This window comes from Triturus cristatus, chromosome 10 (genome assembly GCF_964204655.1).
Source record: "Triturus cristatus chromosome 10, aTriCri1.1, whole genome shotgun sequence".
Lineage (NCBI taxonomy): Eukaryota > Metazoa > Chordata > Amphibia > Caudata > Salamandridae > Triturus > Triturus cristatus.
This window is the reverse complement of record NC_140593.1, coordinates 839,570,173-839,589,099: the sequence shown is the minus strand read 5'-3', so window position 1 is coordinate 839,589,099 and position 18,927 is coordinate 839,570,173. Positions and strand designations below refer to the sequence as shown.

The window sequence follows — 18,927 nt, the reverse complement described above, 5'->3', positions numbered from 1 at the left end:
GGAGAGAAGAGAGAACGAAGAAAAAGCAGTGAGAAAGGGAGGAAGCAGGCGGAAACTCGCGGCTACATGCCACATTCAACTTTTTACATCACAAAGTGGCACAGTGGCAATGGTGTGCGATTCGGCCCCCCGGCGCCATTCAGAATGCAAATTCTGTTCAAAACAACTTGAGAGGGGGTGTGTGGCCAGCCAGACGTAATCGACAACAGCTCCTCTGTCACGGCAAGGAAAGTGCTGGGAAGGAGCCATGAGAACCAGCTACTCACCAGCACACTAAGCCGATCTAAACTCCGAAGCCAATTAAGCCCTGCAGTCCAGTGTCGATTTAAACTTTCGTTTTTAATATTTAACTATCCTACAATGCCTGGATAGGTAATATAGATTTAAAATGAAAGTATACATTTTCAAGTCACATAAAATATTAGTGTTTGCCATGCGACGTTGCTGCGACGCTTTCCCATACTTTTTACATTCGGCCATTTTCTTCAATTGGGTATTTATCCTTCAATTTTTTTGTGAGCTATCAGAAGGGATGTGCTCAAATACTTTTCACTTCGCTTCGAGGTTTCATCACACCGTGCCTAATTCTGCCCCCTCCTCCCCCCCCCCCCCCGGACAGTTGACGGGGAGGCGCGTGGGTGAGCCGAAGCAAAAGCAAGGGTATATATAGCTAGCTAGGGAGGCAGGAAAGGAGAAACAACGTGTATTCCCGCATCTTTCCGTTTGCCATGCGACGTTGCTGCGACGCTTTCCCATACTTTTTACATTCGGCCATTTTCTTCAATTGGGTATTTATCCTTCAATTTTTTTGTGAGCTATCAGAAGGGATGTGCTCAAATACTTTTCACTTCGCTTCGAGGTTTCATCACACCGTGCCTAATTCTGCCCCCCCCCCTCCCCCCCCCGGACAGTTGACGGGGAGGCGCGTGGGTGAGCCGAAGCAAAAGCAAGGGTAGGCAGGAAAGGAGAAACAACGTGTATTCCCGCACCTTTCCGTAGCAGTCTGGGCACACAATGTAACGTACTCGGCAGGAGGAGAGAAAATGAACAAGAAGACCCTTGGAGACCAGAGCAGCAACCGGACGAAGGGGGAGCGGACGAGCACACGACCGCCTTTCTCCGAGGCACAGCAGAAAATGCCTCGGAGAAACGCCACGTCCTTTTCGGATTTGGGGGCGTGTTTTGCTGTTGTCTCCTCCCTGAGACTTCTCACAAAAAACACGCCCCCTGATCCGAAAAGGACGGGGCTTCAACGGAGTGACTGGACCTCTTCTCCAGTGGCTGGCCAGCATTTAAGAGGCCAGCCAATGGAGAACAGGAGAGAAGAGGGGCGGGTGCAAGCCCCTCTTCTCAAAGTCACTCCAACTCATTAAATCTCGGAGCGAGACTGCGCAAGCGCAGCCTTTCGCAGCCGAGACCTAAAAAGGTACAGTCATTCCAAGGTATCGAGTGCCTTGGTAGCATAACAAAAAAAAAACGGCAGTGGCAGGGAAGATAGGTCAACTGCTTGCATGATCGCAAAAATGGTGTGCAGGTTATGAGAATGAGCAACAGGCGTCAGTCTTCTTCATTGTGCTCCGGAGACGGGCAAAGGTTACAGACCTTGTGAAGGTCTGTGCGCGGATAATTAGAGTGGCACAGAGCGCAGAATTGGAACAGAGTCCGTTCCATTGACAGATTACTTGATGATATTTTCTTCGAGTGGAAGTTAATGGAAATGTGCTAGACACGAAGGCTGGGGTTGGAGTTTTCTTGATCCAACTATAAAAGTTTTCAGTTTTTCGACACGCAGAGGATGGGAAACGTGTTTGAAACAATATTGACGCGGGTAAAGTGGGTTGTGCACCGAAGGGATCCCGACGAATGGTCTCAAACCGGAGCTCCACAAACACCGTTCAAACCCAATGGCAGAAAGAAAACAATTTAAAAATGGAGTTGATGCTCATACGCACTATCACCAAAAGGAGGAGTCACCTTACTTCGTGACTGGAAAAGACTTCTTTGAAGAAAAACAACATGCACATCCGGACTCAACACTAAATGGCAAGAATATGTATATCTACAGCAGACATGCCTCAAACATGGTGACTTTCCCACAATACCTTTAAGCGTGAATGTTCCATAATACCAGTATGTTTCCAAATATAAAGGTATACACTGATTTCCCATGATTCTGCTATGCATGGGGTGGTCAGTAATCAGTGCCTTTTACAGTGGACAGATTCCAACAGTTATATTATGAGTGATGTCTTGATATCGTAGCAGGGAGATATCGGGAAAACTGTGTGTTGTACCTGCCAGCCATGAGCTGGTCCTACCCCTATGTCGCGCATTACGCAGCAGTTTCAGAGGTCAACTTCTTATACAGCTTTTAACAGCATCCTAGACATGGTAGTTCAAGCAGCAGCAGTAACCTTTAATATGCTACTGCCATAGAGAAGAGGTACCAATTAGTGAACACATGCAAGCACGAAGAGTTGAGAACTGGCAAGGAGTATGGACAGCAGTCCCACCAAAACACAAACTAGCAACACAGATCAAGTGCCAAATGTGCGCATATTATGAGGCTTGCTCAATAATGCACACGATTGAAGCAATTATTACTACGAACCACCACCTTCTTTTGCAAGCTTTAATTCAAAGTGATGTCAATGGATGGTTTGTACCATTTACTAGTGCCCTGGACTGTCCTAGGAGAGTATATGTAGGAACTTACCATTCCAGTGCCATTGCAGTAATGGCAGTGTTGCACTTTAGTGCCAGGCTCATTTCCCTTGCCGTCGCATCGCTGGCAGGTGTCATTAATGTTGATCGAAATCTCTTTATTAACGCCTTTGGCAGCCTGGTTGAAGGTCAGCTCCATGACGTACTGATGAGGGCAACAAGATCGAAAGCATTAGTTAGCAGTAAAGTTAATTCTACAGAACCCCATGCTGAAAGAACACTCTCCAGTACCATATTTCTCTATGCCATACCACAGATTAGCAGCTCCCTAAGTTAGAAAAAAAAATAACACAATCATCCTCTGTACCGTAATGTGCATTTGGAAAGCACATGTTCAATCAGAGTTAAATAACTGATGTTTATAGTTACTTAACACAATTGTACTTATTTTATAGACCTTGGAAGAGACGTACTTAATGCCATTTTTCTGTTTGAACAGTGGCATTCTATCTCTGGAAGTGCAATGCATTTATTATCTCCTACTCAGTTTCAGTCTCTCTTCCATGTGAAGTCATCTTTTTTTCCAACCCCACACACAAAAACCGAGTAAAGACCAATGAAATGTCTATTGACTAAGGGTGCTTTTCAGATATCTGCCATAACTTTCATTGCCCGTACCCTTTATGGTTGTTTCAGATTTTGAACAACTTGAAGCGAGAGTGAGTAAGACTAACATACTTTCTTTACCTTCCTTTTGCAAGAGGGCCTGCCTTGGTTCCCCACACAGAACTGGTCAGGGACTAGGATACCTATAAACACCAACAGTATTTTCTACCCACCCAGCTAGAAAATGTTCTTGTTGGTTACTGAAACCAGAAGTATAGTGAAAGGAGAAAACTGCATCAACAACTGTAAGATCCAGGACATTCTTTCACTCAACCACAAGCACAATTCAGCATGCACTTAGAACAGGGAAAAATTGCCAGAAAGCCATCCTAACATGCAAGCCCTTGGCCAAATCAAACATTTTGCTGCAAGTTGCTCTATGATCACAGCCAGCCGGGACCGAAAAGCCTTGAAATAATAATGAGGAACAATATTCTTGCTCCTACCGATCGCCACAGCTGCTGAGACGAAATTCAGATATTGAGGTAGCCAATTTAATTACACATGAAATCCTTTTTACAGCACAAATCTGAATTTGAGACAGCAGCCCAGAATGTGAAATTTCTCCTGCACCAGCCAGATAAATACTTATTAAGTGTTTGGTCTTACCTCTTGCTGTTGCTCAAAAACAGTGTTGAAGTCCCCAAAAGAAGAACCAGAAAACTCCCCAAAAATCTTTCTGAAGAGTTCTTCTGGGTCGATGCTAGGGCCTCCACCTCTCCAGTATTGCTGTCCAGAGCTTGCCCCAGGGTCAAAGCCGGCTGCTCCATATGTATCATATTGCTTCCGTTTCACCTCATCGCTTAGCACCTACAGAAAAGAGAAGCACAGATGTAGATCTCAGGATATACACAGCAGCAGGACATTAAAGGACAGACGTCTCTGCTGGACAAAGCAATACAGTTAAGAGTGTGAGACATTATGTGGTTCAACAAAACATAATAGAAACTGACTGAGGGTGAGTCCATCCTCTCATGTTTGTAAATTAATCGTCTATTTAGACTTGTCAGGTCCATTTAAACATCATACACACATTATAAAATACATACACCAGCACTTTCAATTTAAAACTCAGATTTGATTTGCAGTTGACATGGTGGAGCTGCAGGACGAGTCCTGTGGATCTACGCCACCATCCCCCCAAATCAGAGTGCCGTAGAATGGTGAAGGTGTCAATGCAGACAGTGCCGGCACATAATACTTCCCTGGCAGTGAGGCAAGAAAGCTGTGAACCATAGGCCCTATATAAAGACCTTCTTCCCAAGGCGAAGAGGCCAGGTGCTCCATAGATAGCAATCATAAAAAGGCACCACTGCTGCAAGACTAATAGCAGGGGGCAGTGAGGGAGCTAACATAGATCCTGCAGCAGAAGAGCAGCTGCATAAGCCCTGCTACCCATTGTTTCAGGGGCAGTAACTGAGTGGGCCACTGGAGGTATAAAATGCTGGTGAGTCTGTGGGTCTGCTGTGATGGCCCCTTTTATGGTCTGAAGCAAGTAGAGAGATTGGGACCTCATGGAAGTGGTAATTGGCAAACGGCAGATGATGTAGAAGGGCCCCAAGGACAAACAGAAAGTAGCAGTGGAGAGGTCCAGTGACCCTCTAAAGGCAAAGGATCAGCTGAATCGACAGACCTCTTTGAATTGCCTAGGTGGAGAGGGGGATGGACTGAGTTCTAGATTTCATTGAGTCAGAATGGTGGTGAGGGTGGCATGTGATGAACATAAGTCCTAGCTAGTCCAAGATACTAATAGTGAGTAATGGCTGAAGCGAGGTGGGGATTCTGGAGAAGTGTGACTAGCCATGGGGCATGAGGAATCCGGACTAGCACGGTCCTAAGGGACATCCTGTGTCTGTGATACCTGAAAAGTAGGAAGGGCCCATTGCTCTCCATTAGCTAGAAGAGTGAAACGCTGGAACCTATGTGTATGCCTCAATGAATCAAGCATGCAGGTAAGAACAAATTAGGGGGTTTTCATGATTTTTACAAGCCTAATGGAAAGCACTGGCAAGATGGCCAACCTACTTCTAGCGAGACAGCAGCGAAAACTGATGGTGGGTAGCTTGGGAAGCATCAAAGGGATTTAGAGCCTGAATGACTTTTCCTTCACTAAGGAAGACTTAAAGATGGGCCTCTTGGAATTGAAATGGGACTTGAGGACCACTTGAGGGATAATCTAGCTAAATTAATGACACTGGTATGGATACAGCAGAAATCAAGATGGCAAACTCTCCATCAAGATAATCTACCACCTAGAGGCTCAAACAAACGTCCTATGGTTATATGTAAATTCTTTGAAAACATACATTTGAGCCCACAATCAACAAGAAGGGACAGAAGGAGAAAACATAACAGAATGTATGAGAGGGCCCTTTCAAGACATTTTAAAGATTCTCCACACTTATTAGTTGGTACTTACAAAGCCCACAGCACTGGCAAACAAGCATCTGCAATGCAATAGGTCTCGCTTTACACGTGTTTGAGCCATCGGCATTGTAAATGTCAATGCCTTTTATTTGTTTTGGTTTTTTAAACAAATAAAAGGTACTGTCATTGACAATGGCAATAACTTAAACTCTCGTAAATGCAAGACCTATTGCATTCCAAATGCTTGAAGGCATCGCTGAGTTGCCCCCTTCTGTCCTCCATGGCCCCCGAAGAGCTCCCAGTTTGCTACGAGGTAAATAAACAAGCTGGTGGTCACAACTGCGCATGAAAGACCCTCCTGCAGTAAGAGAAACCGATAAACGAAAAGTGCTTACAGACTAAAGAAGACGTACCGTGTAACAACCGAAGTAAACGGGCCAATCCTCGTGGGAGGTTACAAATGAAGAAAATGCAGTACTAAGGAGGGACTAACAAGCCTAATAACGAATCAGAAGCCAGCATTTACGAAGGACAATGACAAATAAGGGCTGAGAAAAAAAAAATTCATGCCCCCACTGTGCAGCCTGTTGGATTATATGTCCGGGGCGAGCGGTAGGGAAGGCGCCTTGGGAGGTAGTGGCTTGGACTACCAAGCTCTCTAGGGTGATGTTGTTAGTGAGGAAGTTTGGGCCGCCTGGGGCAGGGCAGTGGTGGCGATCGTCCGATTCACTGGAGCCCCTCTGCTGGGTTTGGACCATTTTCTTCCTGCAGGACGTCGAGGAGAACGTCATTAAAAGGGAGCAAGGGTTCAGATGAAGAAGCTCCGATGTGTAGCACCTTTGTCAAGATGTTAGTCTTAACCGCCACTGAGGATCTCAGTCGACCTATGCTCCCTCCTCTATAGCATTAATAGGGGGAGAAAGCATGCCAGTATCTGGAGAGGTATCCAGTCCGCTAGCTTTAGCCAATTCCTCATACCAGTCCATATCCTGTTCATATGGCTCATCTTCTAAAGGGTCCAGTGACCCCTTGCATTCTTTTCCCAATCCTAGCCCTCAAGAATAAGGCTCAGGAAATGACCTGGGACCTGTTGGTCTTGTCGACACAGCTCTGACTCTATGTCGCCGAAAACAACAATAGGCCTGGCACTGCCAAGAGCATTGGCATAGGGACCGGCACCTGCGAAGGTCGCAGTGGTACGACCGGTGCAGGTCCAAATCCATTTCTGGATCAATGGGAAGGGGGCCCCCGACCCCGCAGGACCCGAAGGTGCTCTGGAGTGGGTCAGACTGCTTAAAAATTAGGTGCATGGCCTCATATGAATTCATAAATTTGAGCGGGGTCGTTCTGGCTGCAGCAAAAGCGGGGAGGTGTGGAGTAGACCCACGCGCTGGTTCCAGAGAATGAGGCTTTCAACAACGATTTTCCTCCATCTCGTCGGCTGACTGACAGGGAGAAGTTAAAGCACACTTCGGCTTCTTGTGTTTTTTGTACCTCTTACCGGTATGTCCCAACGATCTTAAGTTGAATGAAGAGGACTTGGGACTCTTGGAGAGGTGAGTTGACCTTGCTTTCGACCAGGATCGTAATCTCCGAAGGGTTGGGTATGCCGTCGCCTGCCAGGTCGCAAGCAGCTTCAGGGATTGCTCCTTCAAAGCCTTTGGTCCCATGGCCAGGCAGTCAGAGCATGACTTAGAGTCGTGGTCGCGCTCCAGACACCACATTCACACCAAATGCAGATCCATCACAGACATGGCGCAATGACAGGCGCCGCAAGGCTTGAACCCTTAAGTCTTCCTAGACAACATACTATATATCAAAAAAGGGTCCCATAAATGGTCAAAATAGTACTTTAAAACAGTGATAGAGTAGCTCTCTTCACAGATCAGCGCTTGACTGGGGCGCGAAGAAAAGAGCAGACGTCAGCGTGCCGAGGTGGCGTCCTTCATAGGTGATGCGGACGTCATTTCCGGCGCAGGCGACGTCACACAGAGCCGACTGACGCCACCTACCTCACCAATCCAGACCAAGTGGGGTTTTTAAGGGTAGCCATGCTCATAAAAACATTGTGAAAATGGTACATCAGGTGACGGGTTGGAAACAACAATACATATTTGTTGGCAGTGTGACCTTATCAAACATTTCTGAAAGAAGAGCCTCGAAATAGAGGGAATGGTGTTGGGATATTCCATAACAGCTGACCATTGTTTGGTTTTGCTGTGACTCAAACCACACAAACAGCCCAACGAATCTTACTTGCCCACATGATGGAAGCACAAAAATTGCTGGTAGCTATCCACTGCAAAAGACAAGCCCCACAGTGCATGACAAAGATGGATCCATTGTTTATGGCAGACACTAGTACTGGAGAAGATCTCCTATGACCTGAGGCAACAAAGGAAACTAGTTAAAATCTGGAATGCACTACTTAAAGGAAATTTCCGAGAATAATACCACACACGCAAACCTATGGTGTTATAACAGTTTATTTAGAGACTGATCCTGAGAAGAAGTACAAGAAAGGTAAAATAGTTTGGGGGGAAGCTATTCACTCTGGGGTAAACATTTTAGGTCAGAGAAGGAGATGCTCCCAAAAAAAGGAGGGAAAGAATTGAGTTAATGTTGTTAAGACTTGCTTGGTTTCAGCTGTACAAGCTCAACACATTGGGCATTCGTATGAACTGAACTGTGCAGGTCTTTGCTTGAAATTTCCTAGTAAAATGTTTAAAACAAAAAAAAAAAAGATTTAAGCTCATATAAAAATTTGTGGTGCGCGAAGCTGAAAAGGTAAAAAAAAAAAATAATAATAATACAATGAATGGAAGTTTTAGACTGTATGGAGGAGAAAACAGCTGCAAATAACACACCTTTAGCAGAAGGAGTCAGCAAAAGCAATTTTTGTGAGAAAATTCTATCGAAGACTTTTTTGTGCAGTACCCCTATCCAGAAAGCAAAGTTGTGGCAAATTGGGAACCTTCGAAAACTTTGCAAACTGAAGTTAAGTGCAAAGTTCGCCAATTTCGCCTAAATGGAGGGTGAAAAATCCTGCGGTCTTGCATATTTTCATAGTAATAAAAACTCCCCAAAATGAAAGTGGGCAGACACAATACTAGTAGAATTGTGTCCTTGTAAGTAAGCACCACATTAAACGATTCCAAAAAGGGAAAAGCACAAGTCACCAGTTTCCATTTTTTAACAATGGTTTGAGTGCAATAACCACTGTGTGCAAAGGCTGCCCCAAAAACAAACGTCAGATGTATTTCCTTCTAAAACAAATGTCATGGGTTTTTCCTTCTAATACCTGAATAGGAAGGGCAAATGTACAACATATTCATATAAATTTTGATGTGTGCCATGTAACAATGGCCTACAGATTCATAATTCACATTGTTCCCTCCCCCTTAAAGACTCGTAACCTTCTGACAACGGCGACCAAACCAGACTAACATGGGGCAAATGCTGCTTGTAGAATGGAAGAAGAAAGACGGGACAGGGCAGAGGTTGCTTAAACAAAAAAAAGAAACTACAGGGCAGACCAACAAGGGAATCCGGACCCATGGTCTTAAAGCTTGCGCAATTAAAGAAAAAGTGATTAAGGAGTGGCTCTCATCCCGATCAGCTAATGCACGAACACATAAGCAACTGAGGGATACTCCGCTTCATACACACAATGTTAGATCAGAGAATGACAGGGCCAATACATTTCAAATTCCAAGTAGCAAACAACATCCAGAACATACTAACTAACCACCAGACAACACTCATCTCACCTTCCTAAGATTCCGAAGCAAATGGTAAAGCGCTCTGGCTACACCTCCGCCACGCTAAAATCATACAGTCACAGTTAAATGACTATGAAGCTACTACCCAAGCATCTAACACAATCGCTTCTAGTCCTGTATATACCAGTGCTCAAACTTTACCTCAGACTCTAGGCCCAACTGAGTCCATACCACAGACAAATGACAATCACACAAAGAGCTTCCTATACAAACTCCAAATCCAGTCTGTAATTAGTCCTAGAGACCATGTTGGAAAAACACATTCCACACAGCTGCACATCACAACATGGTCACACTAATAGCAGACGTGCACAATACAAAATATGACAATATATCTTGATGGTAAGCAGGAGCGAGGCAAACTGCAAACCAGAGAAACATGGGCACCTGGCCTCGAGGAAAATGCTGAACATACTTATAATGAAAAGCCTGCACAGAAGTATAGATCCTGGAGTGGACAATGCAGGTATCAGAGTGATGAGGGGCAGCACTGATGCTATAGGGTGAATAAAATAAAAAAAATACCTGTGCGGCAAATTCTGGGAAAATGACAAACCGAAGGACAGTGAATATCGAAGCTAGCAAACAGGCGATGCGTTGAATTAACGAGGGAGAATATACCCGGAGAAATGAGCAGGACAACATGCAGCACTAGGCACACACTGTCATTTTCAACAGGAAGAAACTACAAGTTGAGAGGTGCAGCGGCAGAGGTGTACACTAGTTTAGCGCCCAAAAAGAGTCAAGAATGGCCTGGTGCAGGTTCTTCTGAGGCTCCGAATTTCAACTGAAGTGTTCTCCGGGTGGTCAATTCTACTTTAAAGTGTATTAAAACTTGTCTAACTGCTCTCCTTAGTTCCTGTAAAGAACGGACAAGGCCCAACAGCATACATTAGGAAGAGGTGTGGCGCCGAGGCCAGGGCGACTGACGCTGGAATCTGGGGTTCACGGTTCGATCCCCGGCACCGGCGGCAGGTCAGCCCAGCACCATGTGACTCTGGGCAATAGCTTGCTTAATCTTCCCGACGGCCCCCAGCGCCGGGATGCCTTCGCGTAGCTGTTCGCACTTTACAAATACTGGATTTACTTTTTTTAACATTTACATCGCTAAATAAATCAAGTTGTTGTAGGTGATCTTCTCATTCATTACAAGACTTCATTTCCACCTGAAGCAGGTTGACCAAGCTTGATCTCTCCCTTCTCCAGCTCACAATTTATGGCCTTCATTTAACTTCTGCCACCGGCATTAGGGTAACCAGAAAGAAAATCATAGTAAATATTATTTATACAGTGTACACTGTATTGTACTTGAATAACAGATGTCACTATAACGCACCACAATGGCACGCCTTTTATTGGCCCAGCGTCTGAGAATGTTCTGCAGGAAACTCAAACGCACATATTAAACACACACACTCGACTGCTCCATTCCAATGACCTTGACTACTGAAGTTTGCGCTCCATCATTCTTCACATCCCTGAAAATCCTGAATGTACCAACCTATGTAAACATTTGTTACACATTTGCAACTTGGAGCGGGAAAATAACTAAATGTGACTAAAACCTTTCATCAAAAGCATGCACGCTTTTCATAAATAAAACAAAGTGTACTTCAAACTGAGCTGCAGAACAAACAAGGACAGATTGTGCCCAAGTAAACAGTAGAGCCTCGGATTTAGTTTGATTGCATCAAACTTTCAGGGACAACGACCTCAGCGTAGATACATTCTACTTTCACAGAAGAGTATTAAACTAGATCAAAATATAACTAAACATTCAGAAATTGTTTAGATGTAAAGCATCACAGAACAATACATTTTCTGCTTCACAATGACCAAGTAGGAAAAAACAAGCATTGGCAAGGCCAACAGGACCGCCCTTTGAGGTGAAATGGCTTTGTCCATGCGTTTTGGTGATGTACAGCATCAGTGATAATCAAAATGGTTTCTGAAGATGAAGAGAGAAAAGAAATCTGTCATTTTGCGCATCACAATGCTACTGGCACCAGCGTCACTCAGTAGGCATGCGCATGGATAATGATGTATGTGTGCACATGCATCACCACGTAGACACAGTTTTTTTTATTTATTTGCCTACCCAAGATGATGGATGCCACTTGGCATGGCAAATAAAAAATACATTTTCAATTGCACTAAAGCACAATTTAGAAGCAGAGGAGCCCAGCAGCAAATGGAGACTGCCGGGCTCTCCAAGTAATGCAAACACTTTAAAAACAAATTTTAATAGGACCGCAAGGTGTGGGAGAGCAACAGAGGTACGGGTCAGGTAGCAATAGATAGTGGGAATAAAGAAAATATAGCAAGGGATGAAGGAGGTATGAAGCAGCACACTAGGTAGCGCAAAATAAAGAATGGGTGGGTATTTGGCAGGAGAAGCGCCTGAGTGAAAGAGCTGGAAAACATGCACTCTTCAAGGTGTGCTTAACGGAAAAGAAAAAAATTAGTCCCTAAAAGCAACTAGTGGAAGAATACAGGTCAGCCAATCAAAAGGAGGGTAAAGAGGTTATGTTTCAGGGGAGGGGCAAACACAAGAGAAAGGCAATCACCGAATTTGAAGTAAGCAAATAGGAGTGACAATAGTCAACCAATGGTAAGCAATGGGCAAGCTCATAGCCCTTTGTACCATTTTGGAATGGTCCACAAGAGGATTTTGCCCACAGGTAGCTAAAAGCTAGTCTAGACTAAAAAAACAGCAAAGGAATCAACAAGGAAAAGAGCCAGGCAAAAAGCTTTGTGCGGAGGAGAGAAAAGGGAGCAGAACAGATCATAGTGGTCACTTGAGCCGCCCAGTGCTGCAGTTCAACAGAAGAGGCAAAGAGGAGACAAAGAAGGAGGGCATACAGTACACAGAAAAAGAGATTCAACTTTAACTTATTGACTATTCTGCCACTAGGAAAAAATAAATATTAATATTGCGAAAACAAAGACAAAAGTGTTAGTCAAATCTTAAAAAGAAGGGAAACTGACAGGAACTGAATTGAGCTCCAGCTGACAACAAAATAAAAATTCAAAACAATTCTGGAATCTTACAGCATCTCAAAGTGGGCTTTGGAAATCCTTATTATCCGTCTCCATTCCAGAGTCTGAATGAAATGCATATATATCTTCTAAGTATGGACTCCAAAATCACCAGTCCTTGACTGGGTGGAGGATATTCCTGCATCATACAGGAAATTCACAGCTCTATCTCTGATGCTGGCAAAAAGGATTGGTGGCCTGCCGTCAGGTGTAGAGGTAGAGCGCCTGAAGTGTTAGATGTGGCTGGAATTGCTTACCTACTGCAATGCCCAGCTTGAACTTTATCCAGACCAAAAGATATATGGTCTCCACTGAAACCATACCTCCTTCATGATAGATCTTCAAGCCAATTCTTGTGAGTCTTTGAAATCTGTGCCTGGACATGTGCTCCACACTTACTCCTATGGCTATGTATGCATTAGTCTGATTTGCTGCCATTATTCATCTTGCTAGGATATCCATTTGTCAGTCATGACCACGTTGGTGGCGCATAAATATAAAATGTTGTACCATGAGAAATGGCATTGTAATAGATTTGCATATTCACTATCTTTTTTCTCAGCAAGGATTGTGACACAAAGATCTATAATGCTATCCTATTATGTTACCACTTTCCTGATCCACTTACCCCTCCCTTCTTTTCTGTTCAGTCATGTTGAGTATACTGTTTAATAATAAACAAAAATTAAAAAGCAAATATTGCACATCATATTTATTGTGTGTAATTAAACTTTTGCTTTGCTTAAGGTGTGCGCACAAATACGGAGTTGAACAAGTGGTAGATATGAGAAATTACATGGTTTTAGGTAAAATGAGCACACCTCTTTCATAAAACGCAATTAAAATAGAGATCTTAAATTAAAAAAGGTTATGATAATACAATTTTGTCTTGCTACATTTTTCTTCCCACATGTTCTCCCACATTTCTCTGAGGATGGCTATTCTCTCTCTTTACCCATTACCCTCTCAGACATGTATTCACAAGTATCCTCTTGCCTTCCTTTAGTGAACTGCTTGTCCTTCCTACTTTGCCTTCAGATTCATTGCATGTGTATTCCTCAACATACGGAAACTAAAGCTTTCCATTTCTGGCTTCTATCAACTTTGTTACACGGGTGTGATCTGTGCTGTTCATCAACTTACTGGACCACTGATTTTTAGGACTTGCCTACAGACATCTTTCAGCCTTGTATTGTCAAAAGACCTATTGTGTACAATAGCAATATTTACAGAGGATTACAATACAGCCCATGCTCATGACTGGTTGGCCTTTTTGTCTATAGTTTGCTTGCTTATTATTCAATGGCTTTCATCACGCTCCTTCTGTCTGACCCTTCCTTGGAGCATAGCTTCTTTACAACTTTTTTTTTTTATTTCATGACTTGGATCCTACCAGAGTGGACATTCAGTAAGTACTATTTTTTTTTTTTAACACTCAACAGTAGTGCAAGTGTTTTCTTGTTGTTTCCCCCTTGTGCAGTATCCCATCTGACATTCCCAGCCTCTAAAGTCCTCTTCTCTACTGTTTCCTCCACCTCTGCTCATCCTGCTAAGGATTTCTTACCACATGCTGGCAATCTTTTGGTATCAATGGCTTGCACTGCCTCCAACCTCCTCTGTTACCCAATGGTCCGTCATCGTCCACACTTTCTTTAATTTGTTTCCACTACTTTTTCGAATGGATTGGTTACTACCAGGACGCTCCATTCTCTAAAATGTGTTTTCACTCACCTGTTCCCACCGTTAGTTTTTAATTGAGTGCTACAAGATGGGCTTTCACTTTGTTGGAACTATATATATATATATATATATATATATATATATATATATATATATATATATATATATATTTTTTAAATGGCTTCTCCGCAGTGAAGAAAAATGAGCGCATAGGTCATCATGCTTGAGCCACTTTTTTTGTTTTTTTTTAAGGCACAGACAACAAGCAATTGCACAGCCGAAAGGTCAGATACAATTTCTTTTAAAGGCAAGCTCTATTGGCTTTGCCAATGCTTAGTTTGCTAAGTGCCTGGCCTCCTTTACTCAAAGCATTGCTAGTTCATTCCTACCATCTGCCCCCTTCAATCCTCTATCAAAACAAGTCATGGCCAGCATTTGTTATGCCACTTCTCATATCCTCAAACTACCACTGTGTTGTGACCTTCGCTATCCTTATAATTTTGACACTGGCTAGTGTTACATGTTAAGTGTTTTATTTTTCTGAGCGCCATCATGATTTAGTTTGCATACTTTAGCTTTCTCTGTCACATGGCTTCAATTTCTTGCTCCCCCCCCCCCCAGTTTAGATACTCATTAAAACTGCACTCTAGAACAAAAGCAACCAATTGCTTCAATAATCCGGCTATCTTTACACCTTATAGGGTGCTTTTTATTGATGTGAAAATTTGTAGTATACACATTTTTATAATCTAAATGCTTAATATACGGCAACTTCATAATGAAAAGCCTAGAACTGAAAAAATAGGTTTGCCCATGCAGGTATGAATGGAAAATATCCTCACATTAAGTTTAATTTCTGGTAAGGATACGGAGGTGAAGATTATGCACTTCTTTCATCATTTATTCAACCAGCAGCCAATTAAACTTGTAGGACTACATGCCCAAGAGTCTCTAAAAAAACATTAGCCTCATATCCAATCAGACTGTGACAGTTGTAATATAACAATCCTCGAAAAACAGCAATACCTCCTTCATGTAGTTTGGATGTTCTCTCGATGGGAAATCTCGTTTTTGTTTTGTTCCCATTAAAACCAGGAAAGGCTTATAAACCAGAGCAAGCGTTACAACAACAATTATTTGTATGCACTTCCTACAAAGAATAAATAAGTACATTATCCAAAGTATGTATGTACAAGTTAATAACGACATACTAATAACTATGCTTATATCAAATGGTGTCTCTTGATTATTCATAAGGTAGGAAAGCAGATTGACAGACAAAGGGTGTAGTAATCCTTGCCTCTTTGTCCTTAACAGAAATGAAACTTTACTACAAGTTAGCAAGGAACTTTTTTTTTTTCTAGGTCAGAAACTGAGGCGAGGATTAGGCATGTTTAAATTTAAGCTTATTGACCACCAAGGATACCACTCCCATGATTAGTTTGATATCAAACTTTTGAAGATGAATCTGTGGACTACCCCCCGCAGCGTTCCTAACAGCCTTAAGATGACTCCCTAGATAAAATGCCTTGGAAGCCATAGAGTCTCTAGCATAATCGGCCCCACAAATAGAGACATCTAAGCTCCACTTCCGCCGTGGTCCAACAAGCAATTCTTGGAGAGAAATCTGGATGATGATGAATTCCACTGGACAAAAGACGTTCCATGGCGGGTCTTAGTGAAATGCCAAGGGGACAACAATTGCCCAAACGGAAGGGCCACAAAATCACAGATCCGAGCTTCCCAAAATAACTGCCAAAATCTTTGATTGGGGCAGGGGGGTGGATAATCAGGCAATGACCCTTGTCCTTCTGAACCAAAAACATACTGTTCACAAAGCCTCTTGGATGCGGAGTATTGAGCATCAACTCCCCTTCTGTAAAAAGGGCTGCACCTCTGGATTGATAAGGGCTTCATTTGCTTCTGAAATGGTAAGAGGACTTTTGATTTAAGACTTCTTCCCACCTTTGGTTGGGAAAAATCAAATCTTTACCCAATACTCCTCTATGAGCATTGGATGCTCCTCTGAAAATTACACTGTCTCCACGGCCTGTGCCACAAGAGGAGACGTTTTCTTTAGCCCATTGGAAGCCCAGTCTCAAACCTTAACCTCTTTAGGTGGCTGGGAAGAAGGAATGGCCGGGTGAGTGTCCTTCTGCCTCTACCAACCAGTCGGTAGGAAGTAGGATCTGCTTTCATGATTACCCCAACTTTTTGCTGGTGGTATTCTGTTTTATAACTAGACTGACTGTGATCCTGCTACTCAGGACCCCAGTCACTGTGCTTTCTCCCTAAATTTGACAATGGAAAGAACTCTGGTACAGTCCCAATTGGCTGATGGTGTACCCATGTAAGTTCCTAGTACATAGTAGCAAGGAATCCAGGATATAGGTACAACAGGGGTCTCCCAGTGGCTGAAGTATTTATTATGCCACCCATGAGAGACCACTCAACTGTAACTACAGGCCAGCCATTGCAGCCTGTGTAAGTTGGTGCTAGCACCACTTCTGACAGATACAAGTTTCCTTAATCTGAGGTCACTACACTTAGAACCTATAAGTCACCCCTAAGGCAGGCCTTTCAATCCAGAAGGCAGGGTGCTGGTTTATAAGTGTGAGGGTGCCCTGTATGATCAGGACATCCCCTGCAAACCCCGGAGTCGATTCTCCAGGCTTTGTAACCTGGGCATGTTTGGTATCAAACATGTTGGAAATCATGCCTCTCACACAGTTACTGGTATGATTCCATGAACTGGGGGGCTCTTCTAGGAAGCCCCTAGTATTCCCGGTAACAGCCTTCTAGGATATTCCAGCACGCTAGTGCTGCTGCCGACCCCAGACACGATTCTGCCCTCCTGCTGCTGAGCTGGGCCCAAGCAGGGGAAGGTAGAACAATAGGTTTCCTGTCACAGGGAGGTGTGACCACATCTCAGACAGGACTTAGTGTATTGGGCTGTGGTGGAGATGCTTGCCAGCGCCACCAGACTGCTTTGACGGTACCATTTGGTGCCCTCCTTGCATACTCCTGTTTGAGCCAGTTCAGGGACCCCTTGGCTCCTGCTCTGGCGCAAAACTGGACAAAGGACATGGGAGTATGCTCTCCTCTGTCCAGCCTCTCCTCTGGGTGGGACCCTTAAATTGTTCCAACCCTTTCCCTAGGGAACTTAAGGGCTTACCTGTGGGTGGCTCTTCAGATTTGTCGTGGGACAAGATTCAAACATGAAACCACTTTAACTTCAATATTCTGGGCACACGGACTTTGCCTGGAACCAAGACTTCACTGAGGAAAACTCCTGCTGCTCCTGGTCTCGCTGTTCTGAAAGTCTTCATCGCCTGTGCCTGCGCTTCTTCCAGGTTCCTCTCCAGGCCTGTGGGCATCAAAGACACCTGAGGGAATCTCTCTCAGAGTGAAGGTGTCACTCCCCTGCATCTGCAGGCACCGCAACGAAGCGGACCGGTCTGCTGCTCCCGAAGTCCCAGGGACTTCGAAAGGCTCAGCAACACAGGTGGTGGTTCTGCAACTCCCTCGAGGCCTGACCTGTACTCAGCAAGTTTGAGGCCAGTATCCCTCGTCGGAACCGCTGGAACAGAACCCCTGTGCACCACCTAGACTTGCCGTTGCCAAGGCTTGTTGGCTCTGTACACCACAGATCTTCAGGCTACAAAAACTTCCAGCCTCCAGCATCTCTTCCTACCAAGATCTTTGTCCTCACCACGTCCTCTGAACCGTGGGCCTGCATTTTTGGTGAGCTGATTGAGGTCATCTTGTGACACCTGTGTCTTCGGCCTGTGGGTCCCCTTGAGGGTCTTCTTTGGCTTCAGTGGGCTCCCTTGCTTGTTCGGGGCCTGCTCGGACTCTCCTGCAATTGGTGAATCCTTGGACCTTGCTGTTCCAACGTTGCTCCTTTGTTTACCACGTCTGTTGCAGCTGCCAAGGTTTGTTGGTGCCCCTGCCCGACACCAACCCCCTGGTTCTCAGCTTCCGAGGTGGGAGAGCTCCTGAACGGCTCCTGGTCTTCAACAGCGTCGCCTGGTCCTCACAGCAGCAGCGACAAGGTCACAGTCATCACTCTTGCATCTTCTGTCATCGGTGGTCATTGCTCTTCAGTGCTTCCTGGTCAACTCCGAGTGGCATAGACTCTCTCTGCTTGAAGGTTCTTTCTTCAAGAATGCACCCTTGGATTTCACCAGACTCTTTCACCTTCCTCGCCAGCGGCATCTTTCCTAAAGACCACCATTGAAGTCTACGGTGGTTTCTGAAGTCACTTCGCACCTATGTACCCGGCTTCCCTAGTGTAGGTATCCTGGTTCCTGGGATATCCATGGGTAGGGTGAATCTCCAATTTTCTGTCTTCCACTGGGTTTCTTAAGGGTCCACTGGGAAGGGTCCTTCTCAAAAACTGCAAACGCGACTTTCCCATTCCCACTCTGCACACAGCCTCCGTGGGGTTTCTGGGTACTTCACCTTAGGTAGTTCTATGGGTCCCCAGCTCTTCCGAGTCCCCTGGTCCAAGTCCCGATTTTGGTTGCAGTTCGCATTCCACTTCTTTAGTATATGGTTTGGTCTCCCCCTGGAGACCACTGTGCATTTGTGTTTACTTACCTGTTTACAATTCAAGTATTGTATCGCCGGGTAAGAGATATACCGATGTGTTAGTGAGTGTGTATAATATACTTATTTTTATAAGTACACTGTGTGGTTCTTTTTCCTCCAGCCTACACTATATGAT

General features: G+C 44.3%; 1 protein-coding gene across 2 annotated transcripts in view; it reads right to left on the bottom strand.

Annotated features, from left to right (window-relative positions):
• Positions 1 to 18,927, bottom strand: part of DNAJA3 (DnaJ heat shock protein family (Hsp40) member A3) — a 291,953-nt gene that overhangs the window by 218,806 nt on the left and 54,220 nt on the right. For both annotated transcript variants that reach the window (XM_085628467.1, XM_085628468.1), the window contains exons 4-5: positions 3,940 to 4,140; positions 2,717 to 2,869 (exon numbers count right to left, since the gene is read on the bottom strand). In XM_085628467.1, the coding sequence (XP_085484593.1) occupies positions 2,717 to 2,869; positions 3,940 to 4,140 (354 nt within the window). The remainder of the gene's footprint in view (positions 1 to 2,716; positions 2,870 to 3,939; positions 4,141 to 18,927) is intronic.